The 19,022-nt window shown below is 42.4% G+C and overlaps 1 protein-coding gene across 1 annotated transcript in view; it reads right to left on the bottom strand.

Moving 5' to 3' along the window:
* Positions 1–255: 255 nt before the first annotated feature.
* KDM4D (lysine demethylase 4D) overlaps positions 256–19,022 on the bottom strand; it is a 40,847-nt gene continuing 22,080 nt past the window's right edge. Inside the window, exon 3 of the mRNA XM_057316624.1 lies at positions 256–2,118. Coding sequence (XP_057172607.1) covers positions 256–1,791 — 1,536 coding nt within the window. The 5' untranslated portion in view covers positions 1,792–2,118. The remainder of the gene's footprint in view (positions 2,119–19,022) is intronic.

The following is a 19,022-nucleotide window of genomic DNA, read 5'->3' as shown; positions in this document are numbered from 1 at the left end:
CAGCAGTGTCCAAAGGCATTCCAGGCATTCCAAGAACAAACTATGGCGAACTTGGTAAAGAACATGGACTCAATGCATCAGTGGCAACATCATAGGACTCTCAAGCAAGACCAGTGACCTGCAAGTTCGCCCAAAGCTCTGACATAAATGTGGCCAGCCTCGAGGACCTTCCACACACACAAGAGCAGTGGGTTACAAAGGTGTCTCCTGGGCTTAGGGGACAAGGGCACAGCCGGACCCAGAAGCCTCAGCTGCTTACCGGAACCCAGGGCTCGGTGGTGCGGGCTGGTCCACCCAGCCTCCATCCACAGGAAGGGACTGAGCCTCGCAGGGCTGACCCGTGTGCCCTGTTCCCACCGAGAGGCGCCTCTTGGCCCGGGCCTGGACGCTAGGCCCCCGAGCACCCTGCTCCCGAGGACGACGACCAGGACCACACCGGCCAGTGCAGGGCTGGAGATCTAGGGCAGAGGGATTGGGGGGCGGTGGCCGGGTGGGGCCAGGCTCCCGGGAGGCGCGGGCGGGCACAGCCCCGGACTGGGCATCAGGGGAAGAACTCTGGGCGGGCAAGGGGCGCTGGGAGGTCGGGCACAGAGGGGTGCGGCGGCCGGTGCCCTGGCCAGTGGCCACAGGCCGCGGGGCGCGCGGGACCCGGCGCGGGGGGAGGTGCCTCAGGCCCCGAGCGGCTCTCCCGGGGGCACGCACTTCCTTCCAGGCGCTCAGCTCCAGGCTGCCCAGCGCCGCGGGCTCCGTGTGGTCCACAGCCGCCCGGTCCTGCCCGCGCTTCCACAGCTCATAGCGTTCGGGCTGCAGGATGCGCACGAAGGCGTCCATGGAAAAGGTGACCCTGGCCTCCCCGCAGCTGCACTGAGACGCCACTTTGCCATAATCGATCCAGCGCGGGGTGGCGAAGTTGATGGCTTCCGCGCAGTTGAAGCCATGGTTGAAGCCAGAGTGGTAGCCGTAGGGAAATGTCACCATGAACTCGCCAGCCTCCTGCGTGATCCGGCTGAAGGGGATCCCGTTGTCCTTGAGGACGGTGGGCGAGATGAGAGCCACCTTGTGCCGCAGGAAGGCCTCGCAGGTGCGGGCGCTGCCCGGGAAGAGCTCCGTGGCCAGGCGTTCCAGGCGCTGGCCGTGCTCTGGCGGCACCGCGTACCAAGTCTTGGGCTCCCCGAAGTGCAGGTAGTTGATGCTGTAAAGGTCCATGTCCTCCGTGTGCCAGGCGAACGTGGTCTTCCACATGCCAAAGTACAGGTAGGGGGTGTTGACGCCCTCGATGACCACGCCGCACTCCTGCTCCAGCAGGTCCTGAATGGTCCCCAGGTGTCCAAGGTTCCACTCTTTCGTGTTTTCGTCAAACAAGGAGCCGCTGATGTCAGCGCCGTAGATCGGAGAATCGTAGAGGCGGGTTTTCCAGTATTTTCGCTCCAAATCCTCAAAATCCGAGTGTGGTGGAGTCCGATACTTTCCGCTGTTTGCCAGTTGGCGATATTCCCCCACAGTCGTGGCTTTCTTCTTTTTGTGGTACTGGGTGAAGACGCCTGCCTGCCCGGACACCACCTGCTGGAGGGGAGCTGCTATTAAGATGTCACTGATGTCATCATAGGTCTGTCTGGCTTTCCATCCCCTGGGTGGAATCACCTTGGCGAGACCTGCTCGGTGTGCACCTTGGGATTCCATGTAAGCAATATACTTATCAAAATCACTAAACTCTTCTTTGGTTGGATGAAATATCATTATGGTACAACTTGAGTTCTGAACACAGTTGGCCTTAGACTTCATAGCTTCCATTAACAAGCACCAAACTCCAAAGTTTTTAGGTATGTTCTAGATAGTTGAGGATGCTGGAAAATGCTTTTTAAAAAATGGGTTTGAGTGTCTGAGTCACTAGGAACCACCAGTGGACCTTTATGCAAATGAAATGATAACGTTTGTTAGGCTTGCTGATTCACCAGGGAACAATGCTCTAGGGAGAAGCGTTACCTAGAACGAGTGGTGGCTGAGCCTGTAGCGCTCCTCAGTCAGTACCCAGCTCCGTTCCCTGGAGGGCTACAGATTCACTCAGTCTTGGGTGGGTCTCCTAAAGGTTATGTCTTCAGGGCAGTGTTTAGACAAAGTCTAAAAGGAAGAATACAAAAAGGTTGAAAATTAATGTTGCAAAAAATACTAGAGAGTTACAAATAAAATACCACTATGGAATATTATTGCACACTCAAAGAAAGGCTAAAAGTTTATAAGATTGACAAAACAAGAGGTGGTGTGGATGTGAAACAACAGGAAGGGTCATACTCTTAATGGAAATCATTACATTCACCTTGGAAAACTATTTGGACAGTATATACTAAAATTGAGCATCTGTATGTGTAAAATTGAACACATACATGTGCTATGATTGAACTGTTACCACATGTCTTGGTAATGTGCATGGCTCTGCACTGAAAGCCACCTCCAAGAATGCTTATAATAACACTATTTCTAGTAGCCAAATACTGGAAACAACCTAAATACTCATCAGCAGTATAATGGATAAATACATTATGCTATATTCATACAATGGAATATAATACAGCAATGAGGATAAACAAAAATTACACAGATATATAAATAATAATTTTATAATGATTATACTGAGCAAAATCATCCAGACTCAAAAGAATACCTATTGCATGATTCCATCTTTATAAAGATAAAAATGAAGGAAAGTAATCTATATTAGAATTCAGAGTAGTGGTTACCTTTGGGAAGGAAAGAGGTTGTGAGTGGGGGTATAAGGGAGCCTCTGGAGCTTGTTAGTGTTCTTGTTTTAAACCTAGGTGCTAGTTACACAGCCATCAGAAGAGCTAATTGTGATAATTCATCAAGCTATGATGATTTTCACAAATTTCCATATGTTTATCTAAAAATAGAGTTTAGATGCAGCTCAGCCACAATAGTAGGGTGCACAGAGCCCACACAGTAGACATCTCTGAAGTGCCTGGCTTTAGTGAACAGGAGGCATTGTGTTATAGGGCACCACAGGGCCACCACTTTCCAAGATCAGGAGACATAGCTGACTTTCCTAATACATAGGAAGAGACAGAGAGTTTGACAAAATGAGGAGACAGAGGAATATGTCCCAAATGAAAGAAGAGGACAAAACCACAGCAAAAGAGCTAAATGAAATGGAGACAAGCAATATGCCTGATAAAGAATTACAAGCAGTGATCATAAGGACTTGAGAAGAGAGTGGAGGATCTCAGTGAGACCTTCAACAAAGAGAGAGAAAATATAGGGGCGCCTGGGTGGCTCAGTCGTTAAGCGTCTGCCTTTCCCTGGCGGCTTTCCCTGGCGGTTTGCCGTAGGGTTTGCCCTGCCTTTGGCTCAGGGCATGATCCTAGAGTCCTGGGATCGAGCCCCACATCAGGCTCTTCTATTGGGAGCCTGCTTCTTCCTCTCCCACTCCCCCTGTCTGTGTTCCCTCTCTCAATGGCTCTCTCTCTTTGTCAAATAAATAAAATCTTTAAAAAAAAAGAGAGAGAGAGAAAATATAAAAAAAGAACCAATCTGAGATAAAGAACGCAATAACTGAAATTTAAAAATATACTGGAGGGAATCAAAAGCAGATTAGAGGAGGCAGATGAGTAGATCAGCAACTTGGAACACAGAGTAATAGAAAGTAACAAAGCTGGGGGGGAAGAGTTATGATGGCGGAGGAGTAGGGGACCCCTTTTTCAGCCGGTCCCCTGAGTCGAGCTGGATAGGTACCAGACCAGCCTGAACATCCAAGGAATCAGCATGAGACGCAGGAAGATACATCTGGATCTCTACAAATGAACATCTCCAGCGCTGAGTATTGTGCTACAAAGCGGGGAACCGTGAAACCGCGCACAGATATCGGAAGATAAATGGAAGGGGGAGGGAGCCGCCGCGTTTGGGCACCGGAAGTGGTAGCCACCTGCACGGGGGAGCGGGCAGACTCGCGGACCGGCACCCGTGAGAGAACAGACTGAGACCGTGAGTGGGGGAAGCACGCCACCAGACTGAAAACCAGAGTTCCGGTGCGCTCACTGGAATCAGACTGAGACCGGAAGCTCCGGGAGCACGGGGGCGGCTGGTGGCTGGCGGTGTTAGAAACACAAAGGACAGAGACACGCTGGCCCTGGAAGTGAGGGCTGGGACACCGAGTGTGGGGCACACATCCCGGGACACTGCAGGGATGAGCAGCACCAACAGAAACAGAGTTAAAGTGGCCAGAACATCGATGGAGAATGGCCCGCGATCCCTCTGTTCTGAGATAGAGGCTGAGATTCGGCTACTGCTGCTTTGACTCTCAGAAGAGGCACTGCAAACCGCCAAGGAAAGCCGCCAGAGAACAAAAGCCTGGCAATACCGGCTCACAGTGTGCCCATCCCCATCCCCCCTTGCAGGGGACACGGAGACTCTACCCAAACAGGGCTGCCTGAGTATCGGCGCGGCAGGCCCCTCCCCCAGAAGGCAGGCTGAAAAATCAAGAAGCCCACATCCCTAAGATCCCTATAAAACAAGGGCGCACTGCCTGGGTCCCGGTCAATAATTTGGGCTCTGGACAACCCCGCAACCTCTCCTCATCAGAATGACGAGAAGGAGAAATCCCCCCCAGCAAAGAAAAGACAATGAGTCTGTGGCCTCTGCCACAGAACTAATGGATATGGATATAACCAAATTATCAGAAATGGAATTCAGAGTAACAATGGTCAAGATGATGTGTAGACTTGAAAAAAGTATTAACGAAAATGTTAATGAGAATATAAAACTCTAAGGGCGGAAATGAGAGTGAATGTGGCAGAAATTAAAAATTCTATGAGCCAATTGCAGTCAAAACTAGAGGCTCTGACGGCCAGGATCACTGAGGCAGAAGAACATATCAGTGAATTGGAGGATGGGTTAGTAGAAGACAAAGCTAAAATAGAATGTGGACTTTAAAAAATCCACGTTCAAGAATGTACGTTACGGGAGATTACTGACTCAATGAAACGTTCCAATGTCAGAATCATTGGCATCCCCGAGGGGGTGGAGAAAAACAGAGCTCTAGAAGAGATATTTGAACAAATTGTAGCTGAAAACTTCCCTAATCTAGCAAGGGAAACAAACATTCGTGTCCAAGAGGCAGAGAGGACCCCTCCCAAGCTCAACCACGACAGACCTACACCACGTCACGTCATAGTGCATTTCGAAAATATTAGATCCAAGGATACAGTATTGAAAGTGGCCAGGGCAAAGAAGTTTCTCACGTACCAAGGCAAAGGTATCAGAATTACGTCAGACCTGCCTACACAGACCTGGAATGAGAGAAAGGGTTGTGGGGGCATTTTTAGAGCTCTTTCAGAGAAAAACATGCATCCAAGGATCCTTTATCCAGCAAGGCTGTCATTCAGAATTGATGGAGAAATAAAGACCTTCCAGAATCGCCAGTCATTGACCAATTTCGTAACCACAAAACCAGTCCTACAGGAGATATTAAGGGGGGTTCTATAAAGGTAAAAAGGCCCCAAGAGTGATACAGAACAGAAAGTCACAATCGATAGAAACAAAGGCTTTACTGGCAACATGGCATCATTAAAATCATATCTCTCAATAATCAGTCTCAATGTAAATGGCCTAAATGCTCCCATAAAACACCCCAGGGTTGCAGACTGGATAAAAAGACATGACCCATCCAGCTGCTGTCTACAAGAGACTCATTTTGAACCTAAAGATACATTCAGACTGAAAGTAAAGGGATGGAATACCATCCTTCACGCCAATGGGCCTCAAAAGAAAGCTGGGGTAGCAATTCTCATATCAGACAGATTGAATTTTAAACTAAAGGCTATAGTTAGAGACACAGAAGGGCACTACATTATTCTTAAAGGATGTATCCAACAAGTGGATATGACAATTATAAATATATATGCCCCCAACAGGGGAGCAGCCAGATACACAAGCCAACTCTTAACCACAATAAAGAGACATATAGATAAAAATACGTTAATAGTAGGGGACCTCAACACTCCACTATCAGCAATAGACAGATCACCTAAGCAAGAAATCAACAAAGAAAAAAGAGCTTTGAATGACATACTTGACGAGTTGGACCTCATAGATAAATATAGAACACTACACCCCAGAACCAAAGAATACTCATTCTGTTCTATTCTAATGCCCATGGAACATTCTCAAGAATAGACCATGTTCTGGGACACAAAACAGGTCTCAACTGATACCAAAAGACTGAAATTATTCCCTGCATATTCTCAGACCACAACACTGAAATTGGAACTCAACCACAAGGAAAAATTTGGAAGAAACTCAAACACTTGGAGACTAAGAGCCATCCTGCTCAGGAATGACTCAATAAACCAGGATATCAAAAATCAATTTAAACAATTTATGGAGACCAACGAGAATGAAAATACAACAGTCCAAAACCTATGGGATACTGCAAAGGCAGTCCTAAGGGGGAAATACATAGCCATCCAAGCCTCACTCAAAAGAATAGAAAAATCTAAAATGCAGTTTTATATTCTCACCTCAAGAAGCTGGAACAGCAACAGAGAGACAGGCCTAATCCACGCACGAGGAAGCAGTTGACCAAGATTATAGCAGAAATCAATGAATTAGAAACCAAGAGTACAGGGGCGCCTGGGTGGCACAGCGGTTAAGCGTCTGCCTTCGGCTCAGGGTGTGATCCCGGCGTTATGGGATCGAGCTTCACATCAGGCTCCTCCGCTATGAGCCTGCTTCTTCCTCTCCCACTCCCCCTGCTTGTGTTCCCTCTCTCGCTGGCTGTCTCTATCTCTGTCAAATAAATAAATAAAATCTTTAAAAAGAAAAAAAAGAAATCAAGAGTACAGTAGAGCAGATCAACAGAACTAGAAGCTGGTTCTTTGAAAGAATTAATAAAATTGACAGACCACTGGCAAGACTTATCCAAAAGAATAGAGAAAGGACCCAAATTAATAAAATTATGAATGAAAAAGGAGAGGTCACAACTAACACCAATGAAATTGGAAGGATTATTAGAAACTTTTATCAACAGCTTTATGCCAATAAATTAAGCAAACTGGAAGAGATGGAGGACTTCCTGGAAACCTATAAACTACCAAGACTGAAACAGGAAGAAATTGATTTTTTAAACAGGCCAATTAATTATGAAGAGATTGAAACAGTGATAAACAACCTTCCAAAAAATAAAACTCCAGGCCCGGACGGTTTTCCTGGGGAATTCTACCAAACATTCAAAGAAGAAATAATACCTATTCTCATAAAGCTATTTCAAAAAATAGAAACAGAAGGAAAGCTACCAAACTCATTCTATGAAGCCAATATTAGCTTGATCCCCAAACCAGGCAAAGACCCCCTCAAAAAGGAGAATTACAGACCGATTTCCCTAATGAATATGGACGCCAAAATTCTCAAAAAGATCCTGGCTAATGGAATCCAACAGTACATTAAAAGGATTATCCATCATGACCAAGTGGAATTCATACCTGGGATGCAAGCCTGGTTCAACATTTGCAAATTGATCAGTGTCTTAGATTCTATCCAGAAGGAAAAAGCCAAAAATCATATGATTCTCTCAATAGATGCAGAAAAAGCATTTGACAAAATACAGTATACTTTCCTGATTAAAACCCTTCAGAGTGTAGGGATAGAGGGTACATTCCTCAATCTCATAAAAACCATCTATGAAAAGCCTACAGCAAATATCATTCTCAATGGGGAAAAGCTGGAAGCCTTTCCCTTAAGATCAGGAACACGACAAGGATGCCCACTCTCGCCACTATTATTCAACATAGTACTAGAAGTCCGTGCAACAGCAATCAGACAACAAAAAGGGATAAAACATATCCAAATTGGCAATGAAGAAGTCAAACTGTCTCTCTTCGCAGATGACATGATACTCTATATGGAAAACCCAAAAGAATCCACTCCCAAACTATTAGAAGTTATAGAGCAATTCAGTAATGTGGCGGGATACAAAATCAATGCTCAGAAATCAGTTGCATTTCTATACACGAATAATGAGACTGAAGAAAGAGAAATTAGGAATCCATCCCATTTACAATAACACCAAAACCATACGTTACCTTGGAATTAACTTAACCAGAGATGTAAAGGATCTATATTCTAGAAACTATAAAACACTCTTGAAAGACATTGAAGAAGACACAAAAAGATGGAAAAATATTCCATGCTCATGGATTGGAAGAATTAACATAGTTAAAATGTCCATGCTACCCAGAGCAATCTACACTTTCAATGCTATCCCGATCAAAATACCAATGACATTTTTCAAAGAACTGGAACAAATAGTCCTTAAATTTGTATGGAAACAGAAAAGGCCCCAAATCGCCAAGGAACTGTTGAAAAGGAAAAACAAAGCTGGGGGCATCACAATGCCGGATTTTGAGCTGTACTACAAAGCTGTGATCACAAAGACAGCATGGTACTGGCACAAAAACAGACACATAGACCAATGGAATAGAATAGAGAACCCAGAAATGGACTCTTGGCTCTTTGGGGAACTAATCTTTGATAAAGCAGGAAAAAACATCCGGTGGAAAAAAGACAGTCTCTTCAATAAATGGTGCTGGGAAAATTGGACAGCTACATGCAAAAGAATGAAACTTGACCATTCTCTCACACCATACACAAAGATAAACTCCAAATGGAAGGAAGACCTCGATGTGAGACAGGAATCCATCAAAATCTTAGAGGAGAACATAGACAGCAACCTCTACGACATCAGCCAAAGCAACCTTTTTCATGACACATCTCCAAAGGCAAGAGAAACAAAAGATAAAATGAACTTGTGGGACTTCATCAAGATAAAAAGCTTCCGCACAGCCAAGGAAATAGTCAAAAAAACGAAGAGGCAGCCCACAGAATGGGAGAATATATTTGCAAATGATACTATAGATAATAGACTGGTATTCAAGATCTACAAAGAACTTCTCAAACTCAATACACAAGAAACCAATAAACAAATCATAAAATGGGCAGAAGATATGAACAGACACTTTTCCAATGATGACATACAAATGGCTAACAGACACATGAAAAAATGTTCAAAATCATTAGCTATCAGGGAAATTCAAATCAAAACCACACTGAGATACCACCTTACGCCAGTTAGAATGGCAAAAATTGACAAGGCAAGAAACAACAATTGTTGGAGAGGATGTGGAGAAAGGGGATCCCTCCTACATTGTTGATGGGAATGCAAGTTGGTACAGACACTCTGGAAAACAGTGTGGAGGTCCCTCAAAAAGTTAAAAATTGAGCTACCCTATGACCCAGCCATTGCACTACTGGGTATTTACCCCAAAGATACAGACGTAGTGAAGAGAAGGGCCACATGCACCCCAATGTTCATAGCAGCATTGTCCACAATAGCTAAATCATGGAAGGAACTGAGATGCCCTTCAACAGATGACTGGAGTAAGAAGTTGTGGTCCATATATACGATGGAATATTACTCAGCTATCAGAATGAATGATTTCTCAACATTTGCTGCAACATGGATGGCACTGGAGGAGATAATGCTAAGTGAAATAAGTCAAGCAGAGAAAGACAACTATCATATGATTTCTCTCATCTATGGAACATAAGAACTAGGAAGATCGGTAGGGGAAGAAAGGGATAAAGAAAGGGGGGTTAATAAGAAGGGGGAATGAAGCATGAGAGACTATGGACTCTGAGAAACAAACTGAGGGCTTCAGAGGGGAGGGGGGTGGGGGAATGGGATAGACTGGTGATGGGTAGTAAGGAGGGCACATATTGCATGGTGCACTGGGTGTTATACACAACTAATGAATCATCGAACTTTTCATCAAAAACCAGGGTGTACTGTATGATGACTAACAGAATATAATAAAAAAACATTAAAAAAAAAGAAAGCAACAAAGCTGAATAGCAAAAAGAAAAAAGAATAATAAGAAATGAGAATAGGTTAAGGGAACTCCATGACATCATCCAGGGTAATAACATTTGCATTATAAGGACCTCAGAATAATAGAGCGAGAAGGGGGCAGAAAATTTATTTCAAGCAATAACCAAAAACTTCCCTAATCTGGCAAAGGAAACAGACATCTAGATCCAGGAAGCACAGAGCATTCCCAACAAAATTAACCCAAAGAGGTCCACACCAAGACATGTAATAATTAAAATGGCAAAAAGTAGTGATAGAGAATTTGAAAAGCAGAAAGAGAAAACAGTTACAGATGAAGAAAACCCCATAAGGCTATCAGCTAATTTTTCAGTAGAAACTTTGCAGGCCAGGAGAGAGTGACATGATATAGTCAAGTACTGAAAGAATACTCTACTTAGCACCGTTATCATTCAGAATGAAAGGAGAAACAAAGACTTTCCCAGACAAACAAAAGTTAAAGTTCATCACCCCTAAAGCAGGCTTATAAGAAACACTAAAGGGAATTCTTTGGGAGGAAAGAAAAGGCCATAACCAGGAATAAGAAAAAAAAAGTTTCACAGCCAAATACAAACATATAATAAAAGTAGTAGATAATTCTACTTATAAAACCAATATGGAGGTTAAACCAAAAAAGCAGTAAAATCAACTAAATCTATAAAAATCAGCCAAGGGATTCACAAAACAAAAGCATATAAAGTATGACATCATATACATAAAACATGGGAGGGGGGAGTAAAAACTTAGTGCTTTTAGAAAGTGTTCAAAGTTAAGTGACCATCAACTTAATATAGACTGCTACATGCAGAAGATGTTATATATGATCCTAATGGTAACCAAAAATCAAAAACCTGTAATACATACATAAAAAATAAAGAGAAAGGAATCCAAACATATCACTAAAGAAAGCCATCAATCCACAAAGGAAAAGAGCAAGGGAAGAAGAAAGGAACATAGAAGAACTACAAAAACAAATGTAAAACAAGGAGCAAAATGACAATAAGTACACACCTATCAATAATTACTTTTTTTCAGTAATTACTTTAAATGTAAATGGGCTAAATGCTCTAATCAAAAGATATAGAGTGACTCAATGGATAAAAAATTAAGACCATCTATATGTTGCCTACAAGAGACTCACTTCAGATCTAGACACATGCAGATTAAAAGTAAAGGGACGAAAAACATTTACCATGCAAATGGAGGTGGAAAGAAATCTGTGGTAGCAATACTTATATTGGACAAAATAGACTTTAAAACAAAGGTTATAGCAAGAGACAAAGGAATATACTACATAATGATAAAGGGAACAATCCAACAAAAGGATATAACAACTGTAAATATGCACCAATATGGGAGCACCTAAATACATAAAGCAACTATTGATTGACATAAAAGAAGAAATTGACAGTAATGCAATAATAGTAGGGGACTTTAACCCCCACTATATCAATGGATACATCATGCAGACAGAAAATCAACAAGGAAACAGTGGCTTTGAAATGAAACAATGGGAAGGGTCATACTCTTAATGGAAATCATTACATTCACCTTGGAAAACTATATGGACAGTATATACTAAAATTGGGCATCTGCATGTGTAAACCTAACAGATAAATTCAGAACATTCCATCCCCTAACAGTGGAAAGCACATTCTTTTCAAGTGCACATGGAACATTCTCCAGAATAGATCACATCAGGCCACAAAACAAGTCTCAATAAATTCAAAAGGAATGAAATCTTATCATGTATCTTTTCTGACCACAACAGTATGAAACCAGAAATCAAGAAAAAAAAAAGAACTAAAATACATGGATGTTAAATATTATTAAACAATAAATGGGTCAACCAATAAGTTAAAGAGGAAATAAAAAAAATACAGGAAGACAAATAAAAAGGAAAAAACAACAGTCCAAAATCTTTGGGATGCAGCAAAAGTTGTCCTAAGAGGGAAGTTTATAGCAGTCCGGGTCCACCTCAAGAAACAAGAACAGATAGGTACCAGACCAGCCTAAACAACCACGGAACCAGCCTGAGACGCAGGAAGACGCATCTGGATCTCTACAAATGAACATCTCCAGCGCTGAGTATTGAGGTACGAAGCGGGGAGCCATGAAACTGTGCACAGATATCGGAAGATAAACGGAAGGGGGAGGGAGCCGCCGTGTTCGGGCGCCGCGCGCGGGAAGCGGTAGCCACTTGCACGGGAGAGCGGGCGGGGCTCGCGGACGGCACCCGCAAAACAGCAGACTGAGACCGTGAGCCGGGTGCGTGCGCCACCAGGCATCTCGCGGAACACCGGAATCCCGGTGCGCTCACTGGATCCAGACTGAGACCGGGAGATCCGGGAGCGCGCGCGGGGCGGCTGGCGGCTGGCGGCTGGCGGCATTAGAAACACAAAGGACAGAGACGCGCCGGCCCTGGAAGTGAGGGCTGGGACGCCGGGTGTGGGGCGCACATCCCGGACGCTGCAGGGTTGAGCAGCACCAACAGAAACAGAGTTAAAGTGGCCAGAACATTAGTAGAGAACGGGCCGCAATCCCTCTGTTCTGTGACAGAGGCTGAAATTTGGCCGCTGCTGCTCTGACTCTCAGAAGAGGCACAGCAAACCGCCAGGGAAAGCCACCAGAGAACAAAAGCCTGGAAATACCGGCTCAGGGAGTGCCCATCCCCATCCCCCCTCGCAGGGGACACGGAGACTCTACCCAAACAGGGTTCCCTGAGTATCGGCGCGGCAGGCCCCTCCCCCAGAACACAGAAGGCAGGCTGAAAAATCAAGAAGCCCACAACCCGGGCGCCTGGGTGGCGCAGTCACTGAGCGCCTGCCTTCGGCTTAGGGCGTGATCCCGGCGTTCCGGAAAGGAGTCCCTCATCGGGCTCCTCCGCTGGGAGCCTGCTTCTTCCTCTCCCACTCCCCTGCTTCTGTTCCCTCTCTCGCTGGTTGGCTGCCACATAAATAAATAAATAAAATTTTTAAAGAAGAAGCCCACATCCCTAAGATCCCTATAAAACAAGGGGCAAGGCCTGGGACCCAGTCAATAATTTGGGCTCTGGAAACCCCGCAACCTCTCTTCATCAGAATGACAAGAAGGAGAAGCCCCCCCCAGCAAAGAAAAGACAGTGAGTCTGTGGCCTCTGCCACAGAAATAATGGATATGGATGTAACCAAATTATCAGAAATGGAATTCAGAGTAACGATGGTCAAAATGATGAGTAGAATTGAAAAAACTATTAACGAAAAGGTTACTGAGAATATAGAATCCCTAAGGACAGAAATGAGAGCGAATCTGACAGAAATTAAAAATTCTATGAGCCAAATGCAGGCAAAACTAGAGGCTCTGACGGCCAGGGTCGCAGAAGCAGAGGAACGGGTTAGTGAATTGGAGGATGGGTTAATAGAGGAAAAAATGAAAATAGAAGATGGTCTTAAAAAAATCCACGCCCACGAATGTAGGTTACGGGAGATTACTGACTCAATGAAACGATCCAATGTTAGAATCATCGGCATCCCCGAGGGGGTGGAGAAAAACAGAGGTCTAGAAGAGATATTTGAACAAATTGTAGCTGAAAACTTCCCTAATCTAGCAAGGGAAACAAACATTCGTGTCCAAGAGGCAGAGAGGACCCCTCCCAAGCTCAACCATGACAAACCTACGCCACGTCAAGTCATAGTGCAATTCGCAAATATTAGATGCAAGGATATAGTATTGAAAGCGGCCAGGGCAAAGAAATTTCTCACGTACCAAGGCAAAAGCATCAGAATTACGTCAGACCTGTCTACACAGACCTGGAATGAGAGAAAGGGTTGGGGGAGCATATTTAAAGCTCTTTCAGAGAAAAACATGCAGCCAAGGATCCTTTATCCAGCAAGGCTGTCATTCAGAATTGATGGAGAAATAAAGACATTTCAGAATCGCCAGTCACTAACCAATTTTGTAACCACGAAACCAGCCCTACAGGAGATATTACGGGGGGTTCTATAAAAGTAAAAAGGCCCCAAGAGTGATACAGAACAGAAAGTCACAGCCAATACAAACAAAGACTTTACTGGCAACATGGCAACATTAAAATCATATCTCTCAGTACTCAGTCTTAATGTAAATGGTTTGAACCATCCCATAAAACACCACAGGGTTGCAGATTGGATAAAAAGACATGACCCATCCATTTGCTGTCTACAAGAGACTCATTTCAAACCCAAAGATGCATTCAGACTGAGAGTAAGGGGATGGAGTACCATCTTTCACGCAAATGGACCTCAAAAGAAAGCTGGGGTAGCAATTCTCATATCAGATAAATTGGATTTTAAACTACAGACTATAGTTAGAGATGCAGAAGGGCACTATATTATTCTTAAGGGAAGTATTCAACAAGTGGATATGACAATTATAAATATATATGCCCCCAACAGGGGAGCAGCAAGATACACAAGCCAACTCTTAACCAGAATAAAGAGACATATAAATAAAAATACATTAATAGTAGGGGACCTCAACACTCCACTATCAGAAATAGACAGAACACCCTGGCAAAAACTAAGCAAAGAATCAAAGGCTTTGAATGCCATACTCGACGAGTTGGACCTCATAGATATATATAGAACACTACACCCCAGAACCAAAGAATACTCATTCTATTCTAATGCCCATGGAACATTCTCAAGAATAGACCATGTTCTGGGACACAAAACAGGTGTCAACCGATACCAAAAGATTGAAATTATCCCCTGCATATTCTCAGACCACAACGCTCTGAAATTGGAACTCAACCACAAGGAAAAATTTGGAAGAAACTCAAACACTTGGAGACTAAGAACCATCCTGCTCAGGAATGACTCGATAAACCAGGAAATCAAAAATCAAATTAAACAATTTATGGAGACCAATGAGAATGAAAATACAACAGTCCAAAACCTATGGGATACTGCAAAGGCAGTCCTAAGGGGGAAATACATAGCCATCCAAGCCTCACTCAAAAGAATAGAAAAATCTAAAATGCAGTTTTTATATTCTCACCTCAAGAAGCTGGAACAGCAACAGAGGGACAGGCCTAATCCACGCACGAGGAAGCAGTTGACCAAAATTAGAGCTGAAATCAATCAAGCAGAAACCAGAAGTACAGTAGAGCAGATCAACAGGACTAGAAGCTGGTTCTTTGAGAGAATCAATAAAATTGACAGACCACTGGCAAGACTTATCCAAAAGAAAAGAGAAAGGACCCAGATTATTAAAATTATGAATGAAAAAGGAGAGGTCACAACGAGCACCATTGAAATTGGAAGGATTATTAGAAATTTTTATCAACAGCTATATGCCAATAAACTAAGCAATCTGGAAGAGATGGAATCCTTCCTGGAAACCTATAAACTACCAAGATTGAAACCGGAAGAAATTGATTCCTTAAACAGGCCAATGAATTATGAAGAGATTGAGTCAGTGATAAACAACCTTCCAAATAACAAAACTCCAGGCCCGGACGGTTTTTCTGGGGAATTCTACCAAACATTCAAAGAAGAAATAATACCTATTCTCCTAAAGCTATTTCAAAAAATAGAAACAGAAGGAAAGCTACCAAACTCATTCTATGAGGCCAATATTACCTTGATCCCCAAACCAGGCAAAGACCCCATCAAAAAGGAGAATTACAGACCGATTTCCCTAATGAATATGGACGCCAAAATCCTCAACAAGATACTTGCTAATAGAATCCAACAGTACATTAAAAGGATTATCCATCACGATCAAGTGGGATTCATACCTGGGATGCAAGCGTGGTTCAATATTCGCAAATCAATCAGCGTGATATATCATATCAACAAGAAAAGACTCAGGAACCATATGATCCTCTCAATCGATGCCAAAAAAGCATTTGACAAAATACAGCATCCTTTCCTGCAAATTGATGAACCCGTTGTGGGAAACAGTATAGAGGTTCCTCAAAAAATTAAAACTAGAATTATCATATGATCCACTAATTCCACTACTGGGTACTTACCCAAAGAATATCAAAACACTTATTTTCAAAGACATATGCACTCCCTCTGTTTATTGAAGCATTATTTACAATAGCCAAGATATGTAAGTAACCCAAGAGTCCATCAGTAGATGAATGGATAAAAAAGAAATGGAATATTACTCAGCCATAAAAAAGAATGAGACCTTGCCACATGTAACAACATGGACGGACCTAGAGGTTATAATGCTAAGTAGAATAAATTAAACAGAGAAAGACAAATACCATATAATTTCACTCATATGTGGAATTAAAGAAACAAAACAAATGAATAAACAAACAAAAAGAACAAAAAACACTCTTTTAAAAAAATTTTTAACTTTTAAAATGTATTTTAATTTGAATACACTTAATGTACAGAGTTGTATTAGTTTCAGGTGTACAATATAGTGATTCAACAATTCTACACATTATCATGTTGAGCACTGGATAATATCTAGAATGACTGAATTATTACATTGTATAACTAAATCTAATATAACATTGCTTGTTAATTATACCTCAATAAAAAAGAAAAATAATAAAAATAAAATAAAGGTAGCGTTTAGGTATTAAGCCAACATTAAAGAAGACTAAGACACATATTTCATTGTATTAAAACAATAGTGACTAAAAATAAACAAACTAAACATTGAATTGAAGGAGCTAGAAAATAGGAAGAAGGAGGAGGATTAAAGAAATGACAAGGAAAAAGATGAAATTAATGAAAGATAATACATGCAAAACGGGTGAAGACCAAAAATGTTCTTTGAAGAGACTAATGAAAACAATACACCATGAGCATAACTGACCATAAGAGAGAAGATAATGAACAATACTAGGAATTAAATGGTGCACAAATCTAGTAGATTTGTAGAAAAAAATTTAAAACTCCAAAGAGAATCTTATGAGCATCTTGACATATAAATTTTCAAAAGAGAATAATTTTCTACAGAGGAAACATATGCAAAATGGATCCAAGAAAAACTAGAATGCATAAACACAAAAATATGAGAATCCAGTTCAAAGTATGACCCCTAAAAGCCCAAAAGATATATCATATTATAGGCCAATCTAGCAAATTTTTAAGAAACAGTTAACTTTTATTAATGCAAATTCTTTCAGAGTATAGAAAAAGTTAGAAAGCTACTCAGATGAGGCTATTATCTCTGGTAACAAAATCAGAAAAGGACAACAGAAAATCAAGCTCCAGGCCATCTTTAGTTATAAATGTAGATGAAAGCCACATAGGATATTATCCAACCAAATAAAGCAACATATTAAAAGAATAAAACTCATGACCAAATGGAATGTATCCCAGGAATACAAGGATGATTCAACATTTGAAAATCTAATGATATAATTCAGAATATTAACAAAGAAAATGAAACATATCATCATCTTGTAGGTACCAAAAAACCATTGGATAAAATTCAACACTCATTCATGATTTTAAAATTCTTTACTTGTAAACCATTAAGAAATATTTCTATAGTAAGATAAAGGATTTCAATATAAGAAATAGCAAGTATCGTTCTTAACAGTGAAACAAAAGAAACATTCTTAACAAAAAAAAACAAAACCCAATCCCGTATCATTGTGCCTGTGCTCTCTCTCAAATAAATAAATCTTAAAAAAAAAAAAAAGATGCATCAGCTATTTCATTAACGCAATCTCAAGAGGTCCTTTAATAGTATTTGCTAATCCTTTTATACTTCTAATCTCTCAGTTTTCCTGCTCTCCAAACATTCTGTTTTATCTTCCCCATCTTCAAGTTTGGGCATGCCTACTCCATCCCACTTAGAATCCTTCAAATGTCCTAAAAGTCCCTTCCTACATGATCTGGTCCACCATTACCTCTTTTTTTTTTCTTTTTTAAGATTTTATTTATTTGAGAGCGAGAGCATGAGTGGGAGTGGGGGGTCAGAGGGAGGAGCAGACCCCCCACTGAGCAGAGAGCCCAACCCAGGGCTCAATCCCAGGACCCTGGGATCATGACTTGAGCTGAAGGCAGCTGCTTAACCAACTGAGTCACCCAGGTGCCCCCCACCATTACCTCCTGATGCTCAATATCACCGCTTTCTGCTCTACCCCGTGCTCTCTCAGTTTGAACCACATTCCTGTGTCTCAAAACAGCCTGGAGTAGGGGCGCCTGGGTGGCTCAGTTGGTTAAGCATCTGCCTTCAGGTCAGGTCGTGATCTCTGGGTCCTTGGATTGAGTCCCACTTCGGACTTCCTGCTCAGAAGGGAGTCAGCTTCTCTCTCTCTCGGCTCCTTCCCACTGCTCGTTCTCTCTCAAATAAATTTAAAAATCTAAAAAAAAAAAAAGCCTGGAGTACTCCTGCCTGATTGTGTTTGTACACAGGCAGCTCTCTTACCTCCCTCAAGTCTCAGCTCAAATATCACCTCCCCGATAGTCTTGGATGAGATGCTTTTCTCTCAAGAAAACATGTACTCTCTCAAGAAAACAACTCCAAATGAGACATGAACTGATGATCAGGACTTACATGTCTCTTCAAAATTCTAATCAAATTGGCCCCACCCCAACTCCATCATCCCTAGTCCAATCACAATTGAATCCAATCAGCTAGCCAGCCATCTCTTCTGATTGAACCACTGTTCCTTGTTCTAGTAAATGGTCTCATTTTCAATGTTACCAGCCCACAAAGCATGGGTGTTTGCCTGAATTTTTTTTTGGGGGGGATTTCTTACAAGAAAATAAAGAAGGGAAATGACTGCCATCCTTCAACAAATCTGAAATCATATTTTTAAAAGATTTTATTTATTTAAGAGAGAGAGCGCACACAAGCAGGGGGAGGGGCAAAAGGAGAGGGAGAAGCAGATTCCCCACTGAGCAGGGACTCTCAATGCGAGGCTCTATCCCAGGACCCTGAGATCATGACCTGAGCCGAAGGAAGACTTTTGACCAACTGAGTCACCCAGGTGCCCCCTGAGATCATATTTTAAAAATAAAAATAATTTGTCCACAGCCAGAACTACTGTGGCTGGAAAAATTGCTAAGAAGATAGCATGTAACTGAGTTAGGAGGAATGGCTGGAAGATGATATGGAGAGGTTAATGCTGGGCTCTCCACTACAAGAT

This window comes from Ursus arctos, unplaced genomic scaffold (genome assembly GCF_023065955.2).
Source record: "Ursus arctos isolate Adak ecotype North America unplaced genomic scaffold, UrsArc2.0 scaffold_22, whole genome shotgun sequence".
Lineage (NCBI taxonomy): Eukaryota > Metazoa > Chordata > Mammalia > Carnivora > Ursidae > Ursus > Ursus arctos.
Note: the sequence above shows the minus strand (reverse complement) of the source record. Positions and strands in the feature narration are given on the sequence as shown.